We start from the raw sequence: 27,776 nt of genomic DNA, 5'->3' as shown, positions 1-27,776 counted from the left end.
TTTGATTAGTAAAATGCATTGCTAAGAGCTTCATTTGAACAACTTTAAAGATGATTTTCTCAGTGTTTTGATTTTTTTTGCACCCTTAGATTCCAGATTTTCAAATAGTTGCATTTTAGACAAATATTGTCCTCCTAACAGCTTATTTATTCAGCTTTCGGGTGATGCAAAAATGGACCCTTATGAGTGGTTTTGTGGTCCAGGGTCACAAATCTGTTTTCTCTGTTTTTTTTACATCACAGTGTAAGCTTCATAGTGAACATTACTATATCACTCTCGTCAGCGTAGTCCATATCAACAACAAAAAAAATATATCTTGACTCCCTGTAGTGGTTATTTTGGGAAAATTCCAGGTATTTTGAGCAGTAGAATTATAAAAATATGTGCTAATATAAAATTAAATTAAGTAGCCTATATAAAATTGCAAAATAAATATATCTATCAGTACTTTTTTACTTAAGTACATAAAAAATAGAATACTTTTGTACTTTCACTCGAGTAAAATTGAAAAAGGAGTACTTTTACTTTTACTGGAGTATTATTTTATTTTGCGTATCTGTACTTTTACTCAAGTACTTGATTTGTGTACTTCGTCCACCACTGCTTATCTGACTGTCATCAATTCGTAGCAGTAAATGATGAGATATCATATTGATCACAAGTACAGTATAGAGTGCAACAAGGCTCAGTACTAGGACCGTTGCTTTACACACTTTACATGTTACCCTTGGGAGACATCATCAAGAAACATGGTGTTACCGTTCACTGTTATGCTGATGATACTTCGCGGCCTGATGAAACATACCACAGGGCTCTAGACTAACTTTCTGCACTGGTTGCACTGGTGTGCCTAACTTTTTTTTCTAAGGTGCACCAGCACAAAAGTTAGGTGCACCCAAATTTACGACCGCATCACATTTAACACCTCAGTTTTACAAATTCACTTTTTTTTTTTTTTTTTTTTTAAATCACTGTCCATATAGGCAATATTGATAGTAAATGATTAACTAACATCCTGGTCAACATAAAGTTCTTTATTTGAAGCACAATTCTACAAGAAAGGTAACTTACTGTGGAAAAGTGTTGGTGCTTAAAGTGCTTCACTGAACTCAAATTTAAACTTAATACATCTCAAGATAAATGAAATAAAAAGAAAATCTAAATTAAGTGTTTTAAGGGCTTCAAACTGAAAATCTCATGGCTCATTGTCTTATGGACTATACTCCATTGCAGTCACATGACCCTCAGAGTGCCAACTCCTGTAGTTTGGCCTTGATCTTTGGCCTTAGCTAAACCAGCTGGCCACACTCTCTCTAGCAGCAAAATCTTCCAGACTTGGCCCCTCTACACTGATTCTTATCAGATCTTTCACAGTGTCTGAATGAAGGGATGCTCTAGTGTCTGATATGAACAGCTAAACAGTCCCTAAACAGCTTATACTACTGTTTCAGCTATTAAAATAGTTCAGTTTTATATGTAATAGCAAAGTGAATATATTTTGTTTCTTTTTTTCATTAAGCTAATTTAGAAAAAAGTTTGGAGCATATTTTGTTTGTTAAATATAAGTTTTAGTTTTTTTTTTTTTTAGAGAAATGACCAAGCGGCCATCGGCAGACAGTGAGCCTATATTTGATCCATTTAGCTTTCTCAAATCATCACGACTCGCCTAAAATAAAATCTATAGATATAAAACAGTTCAAGCATATAACAATGTTTAAATGTTAGACCCAGATAAATGTGCGCTATATCCAATAGTTTGTGCGGAGACACTTCAGGACATGGAGACACCAGTGTGATGATTTGCATTTTTTTTTCAGTAGATACGCCGTCATTTTTGCACATAAGAGCAATACATTATTCGTAACTGCAAAGGTTCTTTTATTTGTGTGCACTCACAATATCAACAAAACGTTGTGCTTTTATGAAATAAAGAAAACAAACACGATGCGCTTTCTGCGTCTCGTCTTTAACAGGAGTACAAAAATTAACCAAAACTCAGTGAAAACATGCCTCACAGACATGATAAATATATCTATAGAAAGCTTTAAATGATTACTTAATGAAATAAATCAAAAACAAAAACTCTTTCATTATAATCATAATCCGTAAAGATGCACTTCTCTCTAAAGGCGAGTCTAATGAGATGGTGAGTCAGGATCAGCAACTTCCATCCTTGCGACAGAGACTCAGAAAACACTTGTTTATTAGTAAATAATTCAAATATCTCCTTACTATTTCCCCCATCACATTTATGGTAATTACTTTTGCCGGTGCTTTGCGGCAAGCTTGAGCCTATTGCGTGTATTTGAATGGAGAACTGTTCAGCTGCGCTGCTGCTGGCGAGACAAACACCGTCACATCACTCTTGACAGTCACGGGAGCACAGTCTCGTGTTGTTTCCACCAGCGCAGGAATTTTTTTTTTTAACTAATTGATGGATGTCTAAAATATAAAAGTAAGGAGAAGTCTAATACAGGCGGGAGGCCCGGCCCGTGTCTGAACTATGACGTGAAAATGAGGGGCGTAAAAAACTCGAGGTCCGTAAAAAACTCGCTGAAATTCTGGCCCCTACTGAAATTCATTGAACTAGTGTCTGTTGTTGAACTGCATTTTTCCATCTTAAAAATATATCTAAATTACGACCTATGCTCTCAATGTCAAATGCAGAAATGTTAATTCATGCATACATGACATCAAGGTTTTAAAATCTTGCTTGCTTATTACTTATAAAGCCCTGAATGGTTTAGCTTCTCAGTACTTGAGCAAGCTTATATCACATTATAGTCCTTCATGTCCGCTGCGATCTCAAAACTCTGGCCATTTGATAATACCTAGAATATCAAAATCAACTGCGGGTGGCAGATCCTTTTCCCATTTAGTTCCCAAACTCTGGAACAATCTACCTAGTGTTGTTCGGGAGGCAGACACACTGTCAGTTTAAATCTAGTCTAAACTATACGGTGGACTTACCATGACGCGGCGACAGCACCCCCCCCCCACAGTGACATAATTTATATACATTTAATGAAAAAATTGCAAACAGTGCAAAACAGTGCACATTGAATTAGACTACTTCCGTTTCTTGGCAGTATTGTTGTCACGGTACCAAAATTTCAGTATTCGGTACCGATACCAGTAAAAATCCACGATTCTCGGTACCAAAGCAAAACACTAAAACATAATTAAAAAATTTTGAAAACATTTTAGAGTTATTCAGCGAAGAATAACATCTAAGTTAGCTAAAAATTAAAAAAAAATAAAACCCAGAACTGCTTTTCTGACTGATATGACACAATGTTAACTATTTGTTGATTCTCTAAAACGCATATCTTAGATTCATAATTCATTTAAAAGCCTCTTGTGTGTAAAAATAGTAAATAGCATCATGTCCTCTTGTTTTTTTTAACCTAATAAAAGTTATAGGAGCATTAAATAGTTAATAAAGAAACTTCATTCTAATGCTCATTATATTTATAGTAGTTATAATTCATTATATGATTAACTACTCTAATAACAGCATTCATTTCAATCTGACATTCAAATTAAAATATTTAATAATATTCATAACAGAAGCGTGTTTTCCACAGCCTTCCACTCTATTTTTGGCGGCATATATATGCAAATTCATTTTCTGCCAGCAGGAGGCGCTTGTAGAGCGCGAGAGAGGTTTCCTCAGTAACGGCTGTAATCATATAAGCACTCCTTTCCTTTATTCCTCCGTTTGATGTAGTCATGTCTCAGTGCTTTTCTGAAGAGAGCGCATCTGCGCACCTTTTGGATAGCGCATCAAGAACCGGGTTGACCGGGCGCTCGGTACCACCGGTACTTTTTACAACACTACTTGGCAGCAAGCTTTTTCAATGCTTTCAGCCGCAGCTTTTGATAAGTCAGAATACGACTACATAGGTTATATTTCAGCACAAATTTCTCGAATGGACAGCGACTCTTAAGTAGCACGTAGAACGCGTTCATGTCAAGTAAATTTTTTGGGAAAAGCGCATGGAATTGCGGCGAGCGTTTGTAACCTTGCACGTAGAGAGCGCTCTTCAGAGCTAAGATACATCGTTATCGGGAAACTCGACCCAGATCAGTTTTAAGCATTCATTAAAGTGAATCGGTTCAAAGGAGTCAATAGTTCGCAAATCGGACGTGTCATTAGTGGACAGATATGCTCATATGCGCCGCACATATAACGTTACTCCCAAATATATTTTTAGGTCGCACAGATTAAATTTCAGGAGCATATGCGACAAAATGTTGGCAATTTCGAGCCTTGTAGAAGCTGCTAAGCTTTCTAGCTAGAAGTAAGCAATAACCAACATGGCGTTACTTTGCTAAGTTAGCCCAGAATCGTTTAACATTAATGCTATGGAATCATGACAAAAATGATCAATAGATTGGTTAAATTTTACTAGACCTGCATATAAAAATGAAAGACAATATATTGGATTAGATCACCTGAATCATCCGTGTTCTCTGTCTTCGTCAGTCAACTAAAGCTGTTCACGCGAGTATGGTTGGGCGCGGTTGAGTGTGTGCGCATTAATAACGGTGCGCGTACACTTTGAACTTCAATCATGACAAATGATTAGACTACTTGCAGAGTGACATGACGTTGACAGCGATGAGCGGTCATTATGTTTACCAATACCCAACCCATCGCAACCCCCCCCCTTCCTTTTTTTTGCAAGATTTACGAGAGCATCATTTTCAGGTCGGAAAAGCCGGATTTCCGGATTTTTCCGGAAGAATCAACCCCTGTTAAATGGTTTTGTGGTGCTCGTTTTAAAACACAGTTGAAATGTTTTCAACTGACATTATGGCATTTAAAATACATTTATCCCAAACGTAACTGTGGCGCGTGTGTGGCTGTGCTGAGTAAGTGAATCGCTTCCATCGGCGCTACTGCAGCAAAATACACTGTTGCTCACATTTAATCTTTTTATGTGATTATTATGACCAGTACTTAATTTGATACTGCTGGATTCTGTTCTGGAAAATGACAGATTTTGAATTTTTGCGTTCCATTAGGCCTATTTGTTTTTATCCGGCATACAATGCATTAGATCGTGACAGTGCGTTCGTGCAATACGAGGACGAACGAGCGCGGCTTTGGCTAGATTTATTTGGAGGTTATTGCTCATGTCTCATTCGGCACAAATGCAAATGTTTCCATATTCGCAATGCATTTGAATGTTAAACTATTATTTATAATGTAAACTAGGCTTGTACTTTTCACGCATTCGCATATAGACAGAAAAGATCCTACTCTTCATAAGAGCAAAAACGTCCTTGGCATAACAGCAGAGTTGAACCAGTATACTACGGTCTATTTAAACTGACCAGTGTGACCTTTTAAATGTTTAGTTGACTATTTTATTTTGATAATGAACAGACTGCGATGTAAGTTTGAATTGCTGGAATATGTGTGCGCCAGGCTCCGGTGCGATCGAAACAGCTGAGACTAGGGCTGGGCGATATGGCTGAAAACTGTATCAAGATATAAGTGTTTCATAACAGTCGATATCGAAAATTATTGATATTTCTATGACCTATTTAAAATAAGGACCAGGAGAAAAATATATTACATTTAAACATTTTCATTTTAAACTTAAAGGATTAGTTCACCTCAAAATGAAAATTTCCTAATAATTTACTCTACACTGGACACGACAAAGCGACCGTTGAAAATCATTTGAAATTTGTGTCAGTAGGATATGTCAAATAGAACGCAGCAGCAGTTTACTGTCAGGAATTTGTCAGCCGCGCGCCGCATCCAGTGTAGACTGCACAATAGATTCTACTGTATTTTGTCATGCCACTCGCGTCCATTGTAGACACGGTGTTAGAGAGAAGAATATGTTCAGCCCCTTCCACCGAAGCTTCGAATATTCAGTGTTGATTACTACCGAAGCTTCGAAGCTCAAAATATGGTATTCGGACCAGCCCTAGTTACAACAGCAACCAAGAAGTTTTAAACCATGTCAAAATAAATAAATATAAAGATAGAATTCAAAAGGATGAAAAAAATATTAAAATCCTCATCACAGCACTATATCTTAGAGCAAACTGTACGGATTAAAATTCACCTTTTAGTGCCCTTTGGAGTGTCTCTAAACAGTTGAGTAGCAGTTGGTGTCCAGCTGTATTAATGACCCCACGCTTTTCCTGAACATCCAATAAAAATTAATAATAACAAAAAGATCAACATATACAGAAAACTACAGAGATCTATGCTGTGTTTCTTTAAATAGCTCTTCTCATCAGAGGGACTTGCCATAGCCTGCCGCACCACTTTGCTGGTCTCCTGCCAGGACCGGGAAGAGTTGTGTTTGCCATGGAGCCTTTCCAGCAGGGCTGTCATACGACTTTGTTTCTCTGACTCTGTCAACAAGTGCAAACAAAATGATGATAAAAATATGATAATTTCTTTAATGAGGGAACATTTTAAATCAGTGAAGCACAATCAAACATGAAAGAGAACTTAATTCTCAGAAGCTGTTCTGACAGATGGTTTTCTGTGAGCACACAAAGCAGCAAGTCATAAGCGCCTTTCACACTGCACGTTGGACCCGGAAAATTGCGGAACATTGCCGGGTCGCCTTCTGTGTGAACGCAAACACGTCCCTGGATTGATTCCGGGATTGATCCCGGGTTGGGGACCTAGTAAAGCCGCGTTTCCACCGCAAGAACTTTACCCAGGAACTAGGGACTTTGGCCTGATACTCGGTGTGTTTCCACCGCAGGAACCAGGAACTAAATAAAGTTCCGGGTAAAAAAAAAAGCCCCTCAGAAAGTCCCTGCTGGCGAGGTAGTACTTTTTCAAAGTTCCGGAACTTTCAACTTTGGGCGCTAAACATGGTTGAGTTCACGCAGCATTGTGATTTCAACCACCATTTATTCAGATCATTTTCAAAATATTACTGTTATTATGTCATGAAACGTAATTTTAAAGTATTTCAGGCGAGAATATAGTTGTTTAAAACTCAAATCTGTGGTTTATTTATAAAGACAGCGCCTATTTAAAAATGTGTTTCACCGATTTCGGAGACGGTCAGCTCCGTGCGATCAGCGGGAGCTCAGTGCTCATGTATCCGCGGAGAGCAGCCTCACCTCGGCTAGTCCTTCTGACATTTGCCGCTGGCTCTGATGTCTCTTTAGTGGTTATACATAAAAAAGAATTCCTTTTGAGTAAATCTAACAGGTAATCTTTGGTCTGTATTCAACTTATCTACATGTTAAAATGAAAATAAAAAAGGCAAACTGAAATGATATTTTGTTTTATTGTAATGGCTGTATATATATATATATATATATATATATATATATATATATATATATATATATATATATATATATATATATATATATATATATATATATATATATATATATATATATATATACACACATATTTCCCTGAACTAAGCACATTTCTGCGGCTATTATTATCTTCAAATGAAAACGAAAGGAGGCAGTGGTGTTTGATATTCTATTTTGTTTTATTGTAAATATACATTGAGGAAAATTGCAGTAGCCAAGGTGAGCTGACTGATGTTATCAAGTACGCTGCTGTTTGCAGAATTACCGGATTTGCGTCATCGCGGTCAACACACTGCCGAGTCAAATGCGCAAAGTCTGAACTACCGAGGATGCAAGTCCAAAATCAGCATACTTTGTATTGAGAAACGCACGCAGACCTACGTCACCAGACTATTTGCCTAATCTTCCCGGTACTTTAGACTGCGGTGGAAATGCAGAAAGCAACAGGTCTGGGGGGGGGGGGGGTTCCTGGGGAAAAAGTTCCTGGTACAAATGCTACGGGTAATTTCGGTGGAAACGCGGCATAACATTGCCAGGTTCAGTCCCAGAACGAGCACTGTGTGAACAAAAGCCAGAACTAATGCCGTGTCGTAGTGATGACGCATGTTATCGCGCAACTCTTTTAGCATGTTTTGAAGGCAGATCAACGTTCACGACGAAAAAATAGGTGCAGACTGTACCCAAGCAGAGATCAGTTAGTTCCTCACTTTCCGCACTGAAGCTGAGATCGTTTGCCAGCTTAAGTGAAAGTTAACGTGCCTAGCGTTTTCGACTCGTACGTTACACCCTGATATCACGTGTCTTCACGGGACCTTTACGGGTTGTGTGTGAACGCACGCACATATTCCGGGTAATCACTGGCAGTGTGAAAGGGGCTAAATCTAGTGACCCGGGAACAATTGCCGGGACACATTACCCGTGTATTTTCCGGAATCGCAGTGTAAAAGGGGCTATATAGTGCCTAGCCTCACGTAGCCAGAACTTCAGACTGACGGCAGAAGGTCTGGGAACTTTAGCTGCCTTGAATGGCCAAGGACCACCCAAGAGGCCATATGACTGTTTTGTGCCACGTCATGTTTAGGGGCGTGGAAATGTCCCCACAATAAGAGACAGGTGTGTAAAACTCTTGAATGTATTTTAAAGACTCTATGCCGCAAACTTTAAATATTTCACATACTTTTAAAAAATCCAGCATTTAGTTGATCCTGGTAAGCACTCATTGCCACACTTGTAAACACGACGGCTTTTTTCTAACATGAAGGGGTTTGGAGTCACAGCATATTTGTTTCCAGGTCTCCCAGAAATCCTGTATAATTCAACCAATACGATGATGACTTCGAAACTCCTGAAGTGTTTCCAATTTTGTGTGCTGTATGCATCAGACATTCTGGGTCCTGGTGTCATAGGTTATTAAAAATTGTTTTAATCAACCCAATCACAAACGAACAATGCTTAATACATGTAAAATCCTGTGATGTGTAGTGGTGTTCTGAAAAAGAGGCGGCAAAGCCCTCATATTATTTATTTATTGTGTATGCTAACAGCACTAATGAAAGAATTTCAGGTTTAAAACAAAAAGTTTGGGCAGACTGACAAAACCCATCTAATCTGTAAAGAATGCCAGTATGAATTAAAATATTCAGAAAAGTGCTATTGCACTATTTTGCCTTCCGGGTTTAAAATCTACATCATATTGACTAGGGCTGGACCAGAATATTTGATTATTCGTTCGGTGGGTTGGCATTCTATTTTCAATTTTGAGATTCGAATATTCTTTTTTTTTTTTTCTAACACCTGGCATCTCCTGCAAAACAGTTCTCATTCACCCTTGAATAAAGCCACTTTTTTTTTTTTTTACTATCGGGCCAAACAGTTCTAAGAACTGTCATGATTCATCATGAGTGAATGTCATGATTCAGTTAATCTGGAAGAGAAGACAAAAATGCTTAAGACCTCAGCTGTGTGGGAGCACTTTAAATTAAGTGGGGACAAGACAAAGGCAGTGTGCCAAATATGCGATTTGAAACTGGCCTACCACAACAGCACATCAAGTTTGAAAAATCACCTGAGTTCTGTAAATAGTACGCCTATAGTATATCGTAGGTGTAAAAAAAAACAAGCTACTTTTATCCGCTAACCAGTAATTTTACACATGATAAAAACGTGCACTTAATTTGCTTGAAAAACACTTGAGAATGCGGCAGTCATAAAAAAAAACGTACAGTAGCCCAGCCTAATAATAATTTGCCTAATATATTAAAAGTATTGCTCGTAACAGACCTGTGTGTTTGTTACACTAGTGCAGCAGTGTCTGTTCTCAGAGCATATAAGCCCAACCCATGTGAGGCACGCTGCTTCCGGCTCACGCTGTTCTGTAGTTTAATAAAAGTTGATTAATTCTGAACATATTGCGTGTCCATATTGCACCAAAATGCGGCACTGGACTCCCGTGGGTCCGCAGCAACACACCCACCACGTGTTAAGTCGATTGGATGAACGTTTCTTGACATAATAAAAATGCAAACAGACAGACAGACACACAGAGATTCCTGCCTTTATTAGAGAGAAGAATATGTTCAGCCCCTCCCTCCGAAGCTTCAAATATTCGGTGCTGATTACTACCGAAGCTTCGAAGCTCAAAAAATCAAATTCAATTTTTTTTTTTTTTTTTTCAAGAACTGGTGAGCCAAAGGAGATCATGTTGTTTTACATAAACCTCTAAAATGACAACGCAGTAACAAGTGTGTGAAGTAGCTAAATGAGTTTTATGAATTAAATAAGCACAAACAAAATAGCAGTGTTGCAGCTGCCTTTTTCCATGCATTTCCTGGAAATTACTTAAATCAATTTCCATATTTCTAAACTGCGTTGGAACACTTACTGTTTTAATTTAGATATTTAAATATTTATTTATTGGATCACGAAAGGTCCCCAGGCTGGGACTCGAACTCACATTGCCTGAAGCAGAACCGCACTACATCTCGGGCACTGCCTATACAAGGATATCGGATCCAACTGTTAGAAGATGTTTATATAAATGTTATAATCATAAAAAAAAAAAAATTATTATTATTTTAAACACAGCATATTTGTTTAGTGATAACTAAAAAAAAAAGATTGTCTGTTAAACAAACATAACGATTTTATCAAATATAACTGTACTAAGTCCGAATACAGATACAAAAAATTTTGTGATTGCTACAGATACATATACAGATACAAATACTGGCTTCGCTGCACACCCCTAATCACAATAGTAATTTATCAGTCCCTGCAGGATTTCGCCGAACTTTTATTTTTGCGGCCTAAAATGACTGATTTTGCTGTGGCTTCTCTTAAAATTTGCGGTATTTCTTATTGTTTTGCAGTGAAAATATACCACGGACAATTAAGTTCTACAGTAGGTGGCACCACCTAATCGCACATGTACATGTCAGCATTCACATATGCAAGATGTATTTTTAAGAGTGCTTGCTCATCTGCAATACAACTCTAAGATGTATCCTTTCAGATGTCAAATAGACATTTATAAGAATGCATGTAAAACTGCTTCTGAAACATTTATCAGAGTACACAGCAGATGATTCTCAGATCTTTAGCAGACGTCTTACAGATGTAACAAATATATTAAATCTGATAAAACGTACTTATATTACTGTCATTTATAATGTCTAAATATAATTTAATTAATACAAATAAATAAATAAATAAATAAATAAATAAATAAATAAATATTAGGGAGTGGAAATGGCCTACAAGTAGGTCTCTGCAGCCATCTACTAGTGGTAATTTAATATCTTTTTTATTTTTAAATAATTGTTTGCTTTCCTACATTATGAAACTTTTAGTTTTATACATAGGAGAAACCTATGAAGGATGAACAAATATCGTCACATTAAAAATAACTTTCAAATTTGGTAAAACTTAAAGCTTTGAAGTGCTGGGAAAAGTTGTGTGAAGCATTTAAAATCACTCGAACATTAGACCATTACTGCCACAAGTTGTTCCTGTAGTTTTACTATGTTAAATTCATGGTGAATGGTGGTGGAGATGTGAGTATATTGAGCAATGTTTTCCTGGTTTCCACATCAGTGGCGTTTGTTATGATATCTGTAGCTTTAACAGAATTCTGCGCTGAATTTGAATGCTTCTCACAAGATTTCACAGAGATGCTATTGCTTCTGTGGCCAATTCGACTGCTTTCTTCACTGTATCTCCCAGTGCTGTGTATAACAGTGTCACATGTTCGAGATCAGCCCGCGGCTGCGGCTCGAGCAGATAAACGGTCTGAGTTGCGTACCCCAAACTAGTAGCACAGATTTCTTCCGCATTCGTTTCGTTTATCCAATATAGCTCTAGTAAATCGGTCATGATGAGAACGCAAGGCTGTTCATTCCATTTTTGGAACTGAGAAACAACCTTACTTTGACTCAATGCGCACTGCGATGATGTCACGGGACACGTCTCAGCCCAAATTCTGCGGAAAATGTGCGGCAATTACTAAAATCTAACCTGTTCTGGGGCAGGTTATGTTCTGGTTTAGAGATCTCAAACCGAAATTTGACCAATCAGCTTCGAGCAAAGTGACATCTCAGACACAATAAAGTCACTCCCACAGTTTCTCTTGCTCCAAATTAAGGGACACTACATAGTAAAGCACTTTTAAGATAAAATAGTCTGGCTTTTAGAGATGATTATTTATTATAATTATTTTATATGATTTATATAATAAAGTCTTAATCCATTACACAAGCCAGTTTAGTTCAATAATAATAAAGCTTTTATTTTAAATGAATATAAATATATAAAGATATGCAATACAAATACGTTTTAGAATCAATAGCTTTAAACATGACTACATGTGAGCTTAGATTTAAGTATTTTTATACCTATAAATATTATCAAACTACATAAACTAACTTCACAACTTTTACTTGCACTGATATGGCAAGATTTTTTCTTTAACCCTCATTTGAGAGTCACACTCATGGTCTTCACAGTCAAAAAGTGACCAGACACCCTGCAATGTTACTTTTTTTCTACAGTAAAAATCAATCTAATAGATTTTTGTTCAATAATATTTCTTCTTTTGTATCTTGAGAGAATTTTCATGGTACTAATTAATATTTATGCAATAATTATGATAAATTTTTCCCCATTGAAAATAGGTATAACATTTTTTTTTTCAAGTAATGCATTGTTTCAGATTAAAATAGGACTGATTTTGCTGTGGCTTCTCTTAAATTTGGCGGTATTTTCTTATTGTTTTGCAGTGAAAATTAACCACGGACAATTAAGTTCTACAGTAGGTGGCACCACCTAATCGCACATGTACATGTCAGCATTCACATATGCAAGATGTATTTTTAAGAGTGCTTGCTCATCTGCAATACAACTCTAAGATGTATCCTTTCAGATGTCAAATAGACATTTATAAGAATGCATGTAAAACTGCTTCTGAAACATTTATCAGAGTACACAGCAGATGATTCTCAGATCTTTAGCAGACGTCTTACAGATGTAACAAATATATTAAATCTGATAAAACGTACTTATATTACTGTCATTTATAATGTCTAAATATAATTTAATTAATACAAATAAATAAATAAATAAATAAATAAATAAATAAATAAATATTAGGGAGTGGAAATGGCCTACAAAGTAGGTCTCTGCAGCCATCTACTAGTGGTAATTTATATATTTTTTATGTTTAAATAATTGTTTGCTTTCCTACATTATGAAACTTTTCGTTTTATAAAAGGGAGAAACCTATGAAGGATGAACAAATATCGTCACATTAAAAATAACTTCCAAATTCGGTAAAACTTAAAGCTTTGAAGTGCTGGGAAAAGTTGTGTGAAGCATTTAAAATCACTCGAACATTAGACCATTACTGCCACAAGTTGTTCCTGTAGTTTTACTATGTTAAATTCATGGTGAATGGTGGTGGAGATGTGAGTATATTGAGCAATGTTTTCCTGGTTTCCACACATCGTGGCGTTTGTTATGATATCTGTAGCTTTTTTAACAGAATTCTGCGCTGAATTTGAATGCTTCTCACAAGATTTCACAGAGATGCTATTGCTTCTGTGGCCAATTCGACTGCTTTCTTCAATGTATCTCCCAGTGCTGTGTATAACAGTGTCACATGTTCGAGATCAGCCCGCGGCTGCGGCTCGAGCAGATTAAACGGTCTGAGTTGCGTACCCCAAACTAGTAGCACAGATTTCTTCCGCATTCGTTTCGTTTATCCAATATAGCTCTAGTAAATCGGTCATGATGAGAACGCAAGGCTGTTCATTCCATTTTTGGAACTGAGAAACAACCTTACTTTGACTCAATGCGCACTGCGATGATGTCACGGGACACGTCTCAGCCCAAATTCTGCGGAAAATGTGCGGCAATTACTAAAATCTAACCTGTTCTGGGGCAGGTTATGTTCTGGTTTAGAGATCTCAAACCGAAATTTGACCAATCAGCTTCGAGCAAAGTGACATCTCAGACACAATAAAGTCACTCCCACAGTTTCTCTTGCTCCAAATTAAGGGACACTACATAGTAAAGCACTTTTAAGATAAAATAGTCTGGCTTTTAGAGATGATTATTTATTATAATTATTTTATATGATTTATATAATAAAGTCTTAATCCATTACACAAGCCAGTTTAGTTCAATAATAATAAAGCTTTTATTTTAAATGAATATAAATATATAAAGATATGCAATACAAATACGTTTTAGAATCAATAGCTTTAAACATGACTACATGTGAGCTTAGATTTAAGTATTTTTATACCTATAAATATTATCAACTACATAAACTAACTTCACAACTTTTACTTGCACTGATATGGCAAGATTTTTTCTTTAACCCTCATTTGAGAGTCACACTCATGGTCTTCACAGTCAAAAGTGACCAGACACCCTGCAATGTTACTTTTTTTCTACAGTAAAATCAATCTAATATATTTTTGTTCAATAATATTTCTTCTTTTGTATCTTGAGAGAATTTCATGGTACTAATTAATATTTATGCAATAATTATGATAAATTTTTCCCCATTGAAAATAGTATAACATTTTTTTTTTCAAGTAATGCATTGTTTCAGATTAAAATAGAGACTTGTAGGGGATCTGTAGATTTTACGCACAAAAATGTTCTGTATTTTCATTATTTTTTTTTTCCCATTCATTTCCTATGGTCAGTAATTTTTGACCGAAGAACATGTGTGCGCCTATTTTTTATGACCACTTAGCTTTTTCAATTCATGTCCTCAATTTTTTTTGTGTGTTCACATACCAAGTGCCATAAAAGTCACCAAGTTTCATAACATTCTAGTGAAGCTACGATTTTTAAAAATTCAAAATATAAAATTCTCTGGTCAGAAGTGACCAAAGACCGCACAAGGACGCAGCAATCGGATGGTTGGATTAATTTCTAAATGTCAGAATTTTGGTTGCCCATCGTGAGGGTATTGCACAGTTGAAGCAGAGCTACATGCAAACTGCCCCATACTTTTTTTTCCCTGCACCTGCGTGAAAACAGTATCTAAACCATGTTGACACGCCATGTGGCTTGGACAGAAGCGATGGAGGCTACACAGTTCTGGGTTCGAAGGGTCCCAAGTGTTTATTTTGCCCATATACTTTGAGCAGTCAAGTCAGAGCTTGACGATCAGACCGTATAGTAGGGGTGGAATGGTTTAACCCTTGTGCACTGTTCAAATTAACTACCCTTTCGTTATTTTCGGGATGAAAACATCTACTCAATTAAACTGCTGTAAAAATGTATCAGATAATTTTTTTTTTTTTTTCATTTTTTTTGCATAAATCTATTAATCAACCTCAGTCCTGATCAAAACTACCAAATGTTTTAAAAAAATCCAAGATTTTAACTCTTTAATTGCCAAGTTCATAAATGATGTCACTGATTTGGGGAAAAACAAACAAACAAAATGACTTATTTTCAATATAAAAGTAATTGTGGCTGGATTTTTTTTTTTACTTTTTATCACATTCTTGGGCATGTCAAAGATTAGTAACAACATTGGCTTTGATGCATTTTTAGTTTTTGTGCAGCATTAGATTTTATTTTTTTCTCCCTCAATTATTGTTCGTGGCTGTTTTTGCCCCATTGACTTCCATTAGAACGATATTTTTTGATTGCAAAGCCATGACACCATAAAATCATGCATTATTGATGGTTGGTGGTTTTCCCTGTTGGGAAGAGGTAAAATTTAACCCTCTTCATTAACCATTAACCCTTTAGATAGGCCTGTGCAAAAAAAGCTTAGTTCCTGACTTGTATATGGAGCTATATGGAGTATAACAGCATATTATATTGTGTGTGTGTGTGAGATTCTTGATTGTTGGTGGTTTTCCCTGTTGGAAAGAGGTAAAATTTGTTATTTTTACAGTTGATCACTAGGTGGGACCATTAACCCTTTAGATAGGCCTGTGCAAAAAAAGCTTAGATTCTGACTTGTATATGGAGCTATATGGAGTATAACAGCATATTATATTGTGTGTGTGTGTGTGTGTGTGTGTGTGTGTTTGAGAGAGAGAGTGTGTGAGAGAGAGAGTGTGTGAGAGAGACCTTTGCGCACTTACCTTGATGTATTTGAGAAAATCAAAATGTACACCTCAGCTCTCAGAACTACATGGAGTAAACAAAAGTGTATTTATGGACCTGCTGCCTTTTAATGGTGATGATAAGTATAGACTAAACAAAAGCAAAGTACGTGGATTTAAACACTTGCATGCCATCCTGCTGGTCATTTGATGGTGAGAAGAGCAGCAAGCAACACGAGAAAGGGCTTGACTTGTACCAAAGTTTTAGAAATGATTATGCAGCTTGACTCCTCCGGCGAGCTTCAGTTTATTTGAAGTTGGTATTGCATTTTGGTTCATAATAAATTATGTTCATTAATCTGGTGCAAAGTAGATTTTTTTACAGAAAAATCAAAAAGTGTATCATTGAAGGATTTTAAGGTTTTAAACTGGCTTTACCATCAAGAAAAGACAAGCATTTCACACATAGGCCATCCATACTTTTCACCATCAAAAGGCAGCAGGTGCATAAACACACTTCTTTTTTTTATTGTTTACTCCATGTAGTTCTGAGAGCTGAGGTGCATATTTGGATTTTTTCAGATACATCAAGGTAAGTGCACAAAGGTCTTTCTCACACACACACACACACACACACACACACACACACACACACTATAATTTGCTGTTATACTCCATATAACTCCATAATGATCAACTGTAAAAAATAACACATTTTACCTCTTCCCAAAAGGGAAAACCACAAACAATAAAGAATGCATGATTTTATGGTGTCACGGCTTTGCAATCAAAAAATGTTGTTATAATGGAAGTCAATGGGGCAAAAACAGTCACAAACCATAAATGAGGGAGAAAAAATTTAAATCTAATGCTGCACAAAAACTAACAATGCATCAAACAAAAATTTGATAAAAATCAAAAAAAACACCAAGACCACAATAAAAGGAAAAAAAAATAACAATACAAAAATAACTTTTTTATATTGAAAATATGTCATTTTGTGTTTGTTTTTTTTTCCCAAATCAGTGACATCATTTATGAAATTAGTAAAAAACTAGTAAAAATCTTTGATAAACATTTAAACATTTGGTAGTTTTGATCAGTACTGAGGTTGATTAATAGATTTATGAAAAAATTATAAAATAATATTTATCTGATACATTTTTACAGCAGTTTAATTTAGTGGATGTTTTCATCCACGAACATAACGAAAGGGTAGTGAATTTGCCCACAGTGTATTGTTACGTTATTTTCAAAGCATTTTCCCAAAATGTGTGTCAAAATAAGATTTGTCACCAAAAATCATTCCATTTGCTGAAACACAGAGAAAGTTGTGGCCAAAATAAGACACAACTTTAACCCCTAGTGGACGAAAACGTCCCCAACAATGCATAAGGGTTAACTTTTTCAAGGTTCGGTTTGTATCACGGTTTTATAGCCACGGTTTCGGTATTGTTCGGTATGTGCTATGTTTATGGAAAAACTATACTTTCAAATAAAAATAAGGAAAAAAAGATTATTATAACTACAAGCAACAGCACAAATAAATACAAAAAAGTAAAGATACAAATAAAATAAACAGTGATTTTTCAGGGGTTTTTTAGGTAGGTCTAGCATTAGTTTTTAGGTACAGAAATTGAATAAAGTAATCAAATGTTATACAGCATTGGATATTTGACTGTATAAATTAAAGATTAATCTTTAATAAAGTAACAAAAGCTATTCAATCAAGAGCAGGGAGTGATTTATTTGTTGTTGCTGTTCGATTAATATTAAGACTGTCACTTTAAGAGAATGCACTGATCTAGTGCACTGATCCAGCACGTTTAGCCAGCTGTGTCTGCTACAGGATACTTACCGAGACGGACATTTTGACAATTTTTGTGTGAATTTGTCCATTCAAACACAATACTCCAGAGAGAGCTTAATATTTGCGCACGTTCTGAGATGGGCAATACTTCAGAGAGAGCTTAATATTTGCGCGTGTTCTGAGACGCGGGTTTGCGCGCTTCGGATGAGCGCATGCACAAATCTTCTCATTGGTCGCGCAAGCTTGCATCACATAATTCATAAACTCAGGATCAAATTTGACAGAGAAAGTTGATGATCAGCGTAGGGGTGTGCACGAATAGTCAAATATGCGAATATTCTATCTGTAATAATTACTCAAAAATTAAAAACACTATTCGAGTTTCGCTAAAATGTTGCTTAGCTGGCCATAAGTGCAGTAAATCCCTGATAAATCCGAAGCACGCAAACTTTGTCAAGTGAAACTGAGTTATCACTAAAATGAGGAATCATATGAAATTCAAACACCAGAACGTCATGACCAGTCGAATTAAGAAAAACAGCAGCAAAACACTGCATTCACTACTGCAGGTAGGCGCAGATGTAACCCTAGTGAGGCGAGATACCACTCATTTTCTCTGCAGCTGGCTTTATTGTTAACAGACTAAGGCTGTGTATCCACCAAAGCATTTTTTTCTCGAGGCTAGCATATTTTCTCAACAGTTTTCAATGGGAGTGTCGCAATTTTTTTTTTTAAGACATCAGCCGCACAACAAAGCGCTTTAACTTTGGACAAAGCGTACTGCTTATCACTGTCAGTTTTCTGTCAGCCATCCAATCACAGTGGGAGGAGGTGGGGAAAATACCATACTGACCAACTGTCACATCCTACATCTACTACGACTGAACGACAATGGAGAAGTTAATATTGATATATGAAATTGATATATCAATATTATTGATATATGAAATGTAGAGAGAGCTTAATATTTGCGCGTGTTCTGAGACGCAATTATTTTATTTTTAAAATAATGCATGCAACATTTCATTCGTGATGCGTCTGCCACATTAGCCTGCTTCAGCGGCTATTCTGTATCACAGCAACCAAAGTGCCTTTATAGCGCTCGCAAGTGTTCACAGCTAGGCATTTTCAGAAGAGCGCCTGCATTTTCAGCTGGCTAAAAACGCTTTGGTTGACTTTCATCTGATCATGAACACGTTGTTTTTGTTTTTTTCCAGCAAGAACATGTGAAAATGCAAACACGATGCCGACTCGAGTGTATATGTACGTGCCTTATATTTTTTCCATTCACTCTGCGCTAAATGCTTTTTTCTGTCCTTTTTTTTTTTTGCACAGAATGTTTAATGTTTTCAAATGGAAAAAAAAAACAGGTTATAATTTATAAGCTTGTAGATTGCAAATATGCAAATTAGACACATTGCATTGAATGGGAATATTAATTTATGGCAATTTTACCCACACATTGCATAAAGTAAAATTGTGTATCAATTCATTCCATTATATCTGTCATAACATAGTTGAGAATCATCTTTATACAAATTTTGGTTAAAAAAATAAAATCCATAAACCCAAAACATTATTGGTGATTGAAAAAAAATCTCATTGTTTTTTCCTATACATATAATTTCATGTCATTTTATTTTTTAAACAACTGAGTTCTAGTGTCCACTACAGAGGACATAGCATAACATATGAATAAAATATAATTTTTCAAAAAAAAAAAATAATAATTACCATTTGTTTCTTATGCTCTAAACAATGTGATGACATGAAAAAAACTAAATTCAAAAAACTTTTTTTCTGGATTCTCTTAAGTGTGTTTTTCAAATATTCTAATGAAGGATTTGTGCAATTGATAAATATAATTTTCTCTTTCACTTATGTTGTTATAATAACATATAACTGTTTGTGCAAAAATTTGTGGGGTTTTTTGGGGGGGGGGGGGGGGGCGGGCGGGGGGGTCTCGCCCAGGGTGTAATTCAATGTAGAACCGCCACTGACCAATGGTCAATGTCTCAAAAAGGCACTACGGTACTTTCATAGTTTACTCAGCAGCATTGCGGTTACAATGCATAATCCATAACAGACTACACAGGCAAAAGTGTTTTAAGTGAATTGTGTGTGCCGTACCGGATACATCCTCCGTTCGGAGCCGCTCGGAGTTTGCGCCTGGGCTGCTGCTCGGCACCGCCGCCATCTTCAGAACTCGACCACAAGCACAAGAGTTGACCCGATACCTGTAAAGCAGAAAAACGCTCTTAACAGTACATCAGGACGCCACCGTGTTAAAATAGTTCAGTCCCCTTTAAAATAGACAGCGAACAAAGCGCACTGAAACTGGTGGATAACTCCGGACAACAATGGAGAACATTGACCGTGAATGTAACGATTTCGTCTTCTTCGTCGTCTTCTTCTTCTGTTGTTTAATGGCGGTTGGCAAACCAACTAAAGGTGCATTGTCCGCCACCTACTGGATAGGAGTTTGGAGCACTACTTTGTTCAAGAGGGTCTGGCTGCAGACGTATGGGCGAGTGGAGCTCCACTCAAGAGCGGAAATACGTCACCTCCACTAGCGACGCCGCCGCCATGTTGGTCCGGGCCACATTTTCCGTAGAATTACGTCACCTCCACCAATGACGCGGCCACCATGTTGGTCCGGGCAACACTTTCCGTAGAATTATGTCATCTCCATGTGGGCGAGTTGAGCTACACTCAAGAGCGGAAATACGTCACCTCCACCAAACTTTCGTTTTGTATTGTTAATTATATACATGGGTTATATTGTATTGTTAATTATATACTGTCTTTTGTTCATGTTTGTTTTACCAATGTACAACTGCTAATGTAACATTCCATACATTTTAGAAAGTTAACCTTATGTTTGTGATATTTAACAGTGAAAAATAAATGAAATATTAAATAAATTATTAAAATAATACCTCAACCAGAATTTTGTGTGTTGAATTTTGTATTTTAAGCAAAATAACAACATATACAAATAAACCAAAAAACAAAAATAAAAAATAATTTACACAATTTAAAATTATAAATTTAAAAATAATAATAATAAAAAAAATAAAAAAATATAACGCTACACTGAAAACACATGAACTGCAAGTGACCATAATTGTTACAGTAAAAACACAATGTGTGCGCACACACACTTTACTCTTCAAGACCTCCATCGTCTGTGAAGCAATCCCAGCTACAGTAGCCAGGGCTCATCTGAGGAGTAAAACCCCAAAATCACTCCCTGTTGTCCATTTCCCTGGTGACCAGACCCACAGTCTTTGTGAAGCTGGCTGCACTGTAAGCGACTGCACCTAGAGATGATGTACGGCTTTCTGTACTTTAGATAGTGATAGTGTCTCTTTAAATATCTTCACTGCACCTGTTCATTATCAAAAACAAAAACTAAAAAACAATTATGACAGCACATTAAGTAACAATTCAGACAATAAATTTTCATGTTTCAGTCAAAAGTTTCATGTTAGGGAAATGGAAGAGAGTGAGATTACTTAGCCTAATTATTATACCCACAAAGAACAAGAGGGGCAACCACACTTACTGAAGTCACTATCAAGCCGGCTGAAATGTGCCTCCTGTTAAATATGCTCCTGACTGACAATGTTGTTAAATCTTTGGCATGAACAATTACGTCAGATGGGTCAAGTTTAATTACAATACTGACATTGCATTATCATTAATGTTGCTGAAGGTGCCTGGGCCACCACAGTTGTGCTTTGTTGTTCTGATGCATCTGACTGCTGGGCTGGGGACACAAAGAAGACATGAGCACAGCAAAACTGGAACAAAACTATGTCTGTGTACTGATGTTATGTAAATTCAACAGAAAAGTACTGCATCATTCACCTATGACAGTCCCAAAGCATCTAATAACTTCCTACATGAAAGATTTAACTGGGAGAACCATTCATGCTGGTTCTGTGAGAAAGATATTGAAACTGTAGAACATGTGTTTTTCCAATGTGAACTTGTACAGACTTTTTGTCTGGAATTTCAAAACTGTCTTCATTCCAAACATATATCAATACAGCCTTTGACTGTGATCTCAATTAAGGTTGGAGTATTGTTGAAGGAAAAGATCCTAGACTTTTTGATAAATAACTTAATTACTTTGTAGAAATACTATATTCATAGATGTAAGTTTTTAATGGTTAAACCTCACTTCAGCGGATGGAAGAATGAACTAAAGATATTTGCAAAGTCTCTTCATTACACGATGGTTAAGGAATGCCCAGAAACTTTAATATGCTTTTAACTTGTTTTTGCTGTTAGAATAAGACCCTCATCCTTATTTTTCTTTCCCTTTTTTATTCTGTTTTATCTTATGGTGTGATTATTGTTATTTCCCTTGTCAAAAAATCCTATTGGAATTTCAGTTTATCCTTTTGGATCTTACTGGATTCTTAGAATCCAATTGGACATTCTGATTGATTTTAATGGAATTTCACTTTGCCCTATTGGATTTTATTTGATTCTTAGAATCCTATTGGACATTCTGGTTTATTTTAATGGGATTTTACTGTGTCCTGTAGGATTTTATTTGATGCTTAGAATCTTATTGGACATTGTGTTTTATTTAATGGGATTCAAATTTTTCATGTAGGATCTTTTATTGATTTGTATCATATTGGACATTGTGATTTTTAAATGGAAATTCACTTTGTCTTGCATGATCTTATTTGATTATGTTAATTACTTACGTTTTAATAAAAACAATGTGTGTGTGTGTGTGTGTGTGTGTGTGTGTGTGTGTGTGTGTGTGTGTGTGTTTGTAACCTATAAAAATGCAGCCTACATGAATATACAGTAAGGCAAATATAATAAATATGATATTTTATAATGTCCGAATAAGTGTATTACATGTGACTAAAAAATCATAGAAACACAAACATCTATAATGGTACGCTTCCCCTTTAAGAAATCCGAATGTAGTGCGCGTGCAACTGTAGCGCGCATACTTTGAACAGTAACGGTCAAAGAGGAGAGGAAGCTGAGAAATCGAGTGATTAACGTTGTTTAACTTGTTAAAAGTTTATTTAAAGACGCCAAAAAGAAGAAATAACGATACTTATCTGAGCTGCATACTAAACAAACAATTTTGAGTGAATGAACTATATCTGTTGGTGAGTTGTTGATCTCGTTACTGTATCTGCTGATTAGTATAGGAGTCTGCCATTACATAGCAAAATTGTTTAACAACTGATAATAATGAAATATTAATGTATGCTGTTTATAATAAAATTTAATTGTATAAAACACTGGAGTAGTGAGTACAAAATGCCTGTTCTGACACCATTTTGAGCTGTTTTGAATTGTGGTTTACGTTTTTGTGTAGTGCTATACTTAAATTATTTGTATTGATGGAGTAAGTTAATATGTTCTGTTGTCCAGGTCAGGTTTTATGTTCCAGTTAAAAAGTTTGACATTGGACAACAATTCACACACTATAAAAAAATATGGACATGGAGAAGACGCGCATGACAAGAGAATAATATGGCGAGCCTTTGTCAGTGAGAGGACCTGTTGCGTTGCCTGGTAACCAATTGACCATATGCACGGAGCTTATAACTTCTGCATAAAGATCATAGACAGTAAAAGAAATGGACACAGCGACCCCATTGGAACTCAATTGAGACAAGTGAAGCCCATTTTTAGCGATTTTTAGCACTTCCGTTTCTGACGCGCAGACTCAAACTAAGCTTGATGACGTCAGCAACCTGTCTGACAGATGTAAATCTTCTAGTAGCTGTGAGTGCAAAACTGCCATCGTTAATCTTGCAGAGACGGCGAGCTTGAGCGGGGAGTTCTTTGGCCTGAGTGAGCAGGAGTAAGTATTCTGATTAATTATTTTGTATAGTATTTTAAAATGTAACGCCAGTACGCCATATCTCTTGACGTCTCCCCGATTGCCTGCGAGCTTCTCCTCCTGTCTGTACGGTAATTTCTCTACTGTGCTACAGAGAGTCGAGTGGTTATGACGCAATCGTTAGCCTATTTTTACAAAAACTGTTTCTACGGGGCCATAATGTAACATAGATGGTAATGGAGACTTTTATACATTGTCGTGTATCTTTAGAAATAAATAATGGACAAATGGAGTCTTTAAACGCCTCAGATGTAAAGTTATTCGCTGTCAAAGTGACGCCAAAATGAATGGGAGTCAATGGGATGCTAACGCAAGTGAAGTTCTGCTACAAGATGGCGGCACGCGGCCGACTTCAACTTCCGGTCGACTTCCTTGCCCCCTGATAAAGATAAGCCAGCTCGTAAACTTCCGGTAAAGCTGATTTAATGTTGTGGTTTATAGACATAGACATAATATATGTAGATGCCTCATAGACTGACGCTACCTATTGGAGCTGGCGTACCAGCGCGGCGCCATCTTGGATGGGTCTCCAATGCGCCCCCCCACCTCCGCATTTACTTCTACTGAGGAAGGTGTATTCCCAACTACAATAATCATAACTCCCCGAATTTTTACCGGATTTTCACACGGTTTGGTTTGTTACAAACGGCAGAGATTTAGTTATGATACAGGACGCTGTCACACATTGAAAAATACTGCTTTCATGCTAAAATACTTTGTATTATGCTCTTTAACAAAGACATATGGTAGGTTATGGCATATTGATAAATGTATAAATTAATCAGTTTTATATTTTAATAAAGAAACAAGTTTGATTTTTGACATTTGAATTTATTTCTCTTTCTCACACACACACACACACACACAAGCTCCCATATATACTGTACCAGCTCTGAACACTTTTTTTTTAAAAGGCCTGGAAAAGTAACTGCTTTAATTCCAGGTCATTCCAGCATCTTACACTACCCTGTCAGGCTTGCAACTGGGGCTGGGGAGCTAAAATCCTTGAAAAATAACTGTTTTGCACAGCTTCTTGCGTATGCTGGCACTCTGTAACTCCAGGGTACTTAATTTTGCAATGTGGTGCAGCCTTACTTTGTGAAATACAGACACCACAAATGACACAAGCATGAAATGATGGTTCTCAATTCCGAACTGGGTTTCTGCAATGTGCTCCCCAAGTAAGAACACATCCTCTGAACCAATCTCCGCCCGAACAAAACGGTTGACGAAGGACACACTGACACCTTGTTCCTTTGAGTTTTGTCGAATCACACGCTCTGCTGCTCTGACCACCTTCACTGTTCCCTCTGAGGGGATCATCAGCCCACCATTGTTTTTAAGTTCAAGCAGGTGGTAGCTCTGGTCAAAAGATGAGGGTACAGCAGCTGCGACGAGGCTTGCACGGCACACCTCACAGGACAGTTTTTTCAGAATTTTTTTGACAACAAACCCTGAAATGTAGACAAGGGCATTGTCCACAAGACCACCGAATCAGGTGGGCAGGTAACTGTGGTCACATATGACTACAGAAATGTTTGCAAATGGGGACAGGAGCTCTTCCTCTGCCATTAAAGCAGAGTGCATGTCTGCAGCTGATAGGGACACAGTTTCATCTTGTGCTGCCACGTTGCCTGACCCACTTGGTGAGACACCACAACGGACCATCAGACGGCGGAAAATGCCTTGGAACTGCCCTGCAGTTGGATTGTTATTCCAGCCTCCTAAAAAAAATAAAAAACATTTACACACTTAGATTACAGACATGTTTAATGAGGACAGTCAGAGTCATAATAGATATATCTTCTGAGGGTAAGTAAGGAAACTGTATAACCATGTTTCTTCCACGGGTAGGCTATAAAAGGTAAGTAAGGTAATAACTGTATAACCATGTTTCTTCCACAGGTAGACTATAAAAGGTAAGTAAGGTAATAACTGTATAACCATGTTTCTTCCACAGGTAGACTATAAAAGGTAAGTAAGGTAATAACTGTATAACCATGTTTCCTTCCACAGGTAGGCTATAAAAGGTAAGTAAGGTAATAACTGTATAACCATGTTTCTTCCACAGGTAGACTATAAAAGGTAAGTAAGGTAATAACTGTATAACCATGTTTCTTCCACAGGTAGGCTATAAAAGGTAAGTAAGGTAATAACTGTATAACCATGTTTCTTCCACAGGTAGGCTATAAAAAGATACGCACTGGTGTCTGATGTGGCGTTTACTTTAGGGGGTGGGTTACTTCATGAGGTAATAGCCACCAATAGGTGACCAGTCTGAGAGGTCTATCACATCAAAAACATACTGTAAACTAGGGATGTATAGGTATAAAAAAAATCTCTACTAGAATTTGCCCACTCAGAAGGTACCATTATCCGGTCTGGACCGTGGACTAAAAAAACTAATTATAAATGTGAAAATTCTACCTGATGCCCTGACAGAATTGAACAAAAGCTCCAAGTGATCCTGACTGAAGCGGTATGTGCAGACATAACGCTGAACTTGGAGCAGGTCAGGAATCATCATCAACAATGTGTCCATGTTGATGACAAAGCCAATGACTGACAGATACCTTCAAAAGAAAACATCTCATCAATAAGATCATGGCAAAACAAGACACCTCGAGAGCACCTAGTAATTGCAGTTATTGAAAGACATTAATTGACTTTCTACAAATATTCATAACATGTTACACAACACATGGTGACAGAGATAGCGGCAGCAATACATATTTTATATGTATTTATATGTATAATAAAGTCCCTGAATGGTAAATGATTTAAGTGCAGTACAAATCTACTGGGTGCAAAATTACTGGGTGCTTCTTGAGAGTACAAGTCAGTGTCAGGAACAACTAGGAACTATATTAAAACTGAACAAGGAGAGCTTAAAACAAGAACATGTCATACATACCATTTGACACCTCTATGACCTGAAAAACACTGAACACAAGAAGATTCCAACATGCAGGGACAAACATCATAAACAGATAAGAAAAAGTGCAATACAAGATATTCTCCTTAAAGCAGGAGGGACTCACATTACCTCATGCCTCTGGTTTTGCACACTGCAACATCATATAAACATACATACCATTTTTGACACCTGTGCTGTATGACCTGAAAAATAAACAAAAGAATAAAAAAAAAAAAAAAAACAGAAAACAAAAAAAAGATCCAAACAAGAGAAAGAGCATCTTATGAACTCGATGCCTAGCAAGAGAACAGAGCATCATATTAACTTATGATGTTGTGAACTTTTCATGGAAACCATTCATATTTTTTAAAAAAACCTCTTTGTTTGGTGGAGGGGTGTGCCATCTTTCATCACCAAACTGAGCAAGTATTCCCTGCCTCTCAACAAGAGCTCTACTCTCTCTGTCCAATTCAAAGCACCCAGAGGAGCTTTAGATTCCTTGGCACGTGGATTGCGGCTGTTCAGGATGTCAAACAACCTGTCAATCATCTAAAAAAAAAGCATAAGGCTCTGTTAACTGATATATCACCCCAAACAGTGGTATTGTATCATGGAGATCAAATTATAATCTAATTTCAATATATAAAACAAGTAAGTATTTTAGTACACAGCTCTGCTTGGATTTCCCTCTACAGGTAAGTATAAACAGAGTTGGATTTCATGCAGAATATGCAGTTTTATATAACAATGTTTGCATGTTATATTACCTCAATGAATTCTGCTGTTGCTTCACAGTTTTTAAACTGTGAATAACCAAGGTCCCTCAGTGTGCGCAGTGCTACCACTACAGAGCGACTCAGTCTTTGTGCAGCCAGGGACACCTTCATCTTCTGGCCATCAAAGTGGACATGCTTGTTTGTTATCTTGTTGGCTGCATGCAGTCCATCTTTTGTTTGGACATTGTTGAGCTCAACAATGTATGACCAGCTGATTTCTCCAGTGGTGCTGGTTATCGGGCTGTAAGCCTGCAACATGTTGCGTGCCAGTTTCAACATGTGACAAGCGTCCATCAACACAAACACCCTGTCAGCGGTCACTGGATGTTCAAAGAAGGTTTTTAACGGCTCATGGGGGTTTCCCTTTAGCTGTCACCCGAGCAGGTTGAACATGTTGACATTGGAGGCATGCCCATCCATTGTCATGCAGACCACTCTTATGCCACGTGCATGCAATTCCTCCAGAGCATGGACAACCAGGACC

At 36.9% G+C, this 27,776-nt stretch overlaps 2 protein-coding genes across 4 annotated transcripts in view; one reads left to right on the top strand and one right to left on the bottom strand.

Annotated features, from left to right (window-relative positions):
- Positions 1-20,237, bottom strand: part of med1 (mediator complex subunit 1) — a 108,398-nt gene extending 88,161 nt beyond the window's left edge. The window contains exons 1-4 of one of the 3 annotated variants that reach the window (XM_042767393.1): positions 20,082-20,237; positions 19,837-19,943; positions 6,278-6,384; positions 6,090-6,168 (exon numbers count right to left, since the gene is read on the bottom strand). In XM_042767393.1, the coding sequence (XP_042623327.1) occupies positions 6,090-6,168; positions 6,278-6,384; positions 19,837-19,903 (253 nt within the window). In that variant the 5' untranslated portion in view covers positions 19,904-19,943; positions 20,082-20,237. Of the gene's footprint in view, positions 1-6,089; positions 6,169-6,277; positions 6,385-19,836 lie in introns of all 3 variants that reach the window. The other 2 variants (XM_042767392.1, XM_042767394.1) reach the window with 2 other exon arrangements.
- The window catches only part of avl9 (AVL9 homolog (S. cerevisiase)), a 700,673-nt gene that overhangs the window by 239,494 nt on the left and 433,403 nt on the right, over positions 1-27,776 (top strand). The gene's annotated exons all lie outside the window — the stretch shown is intronic.

Source organism: Cyprinus carpio, chromosome A12 (genome assembly GCF_018340385.1).
Source record: "Cyprinus carpio isolate SPL01 chromosome A12, ASM1834038v1, whole genome shotgun sequence".
NCBI lineage: Eukaryota > Metazoa > Chordata > Actinopteri > Cypriniformes > Cyprinidae > Cyprinus > Cyprinus carpio.
The sequence above is the reverse complement of the archived record's forward strand: the minus strand, read 5'-3'. Positions and strand labels throughout refer to the sequence as shown.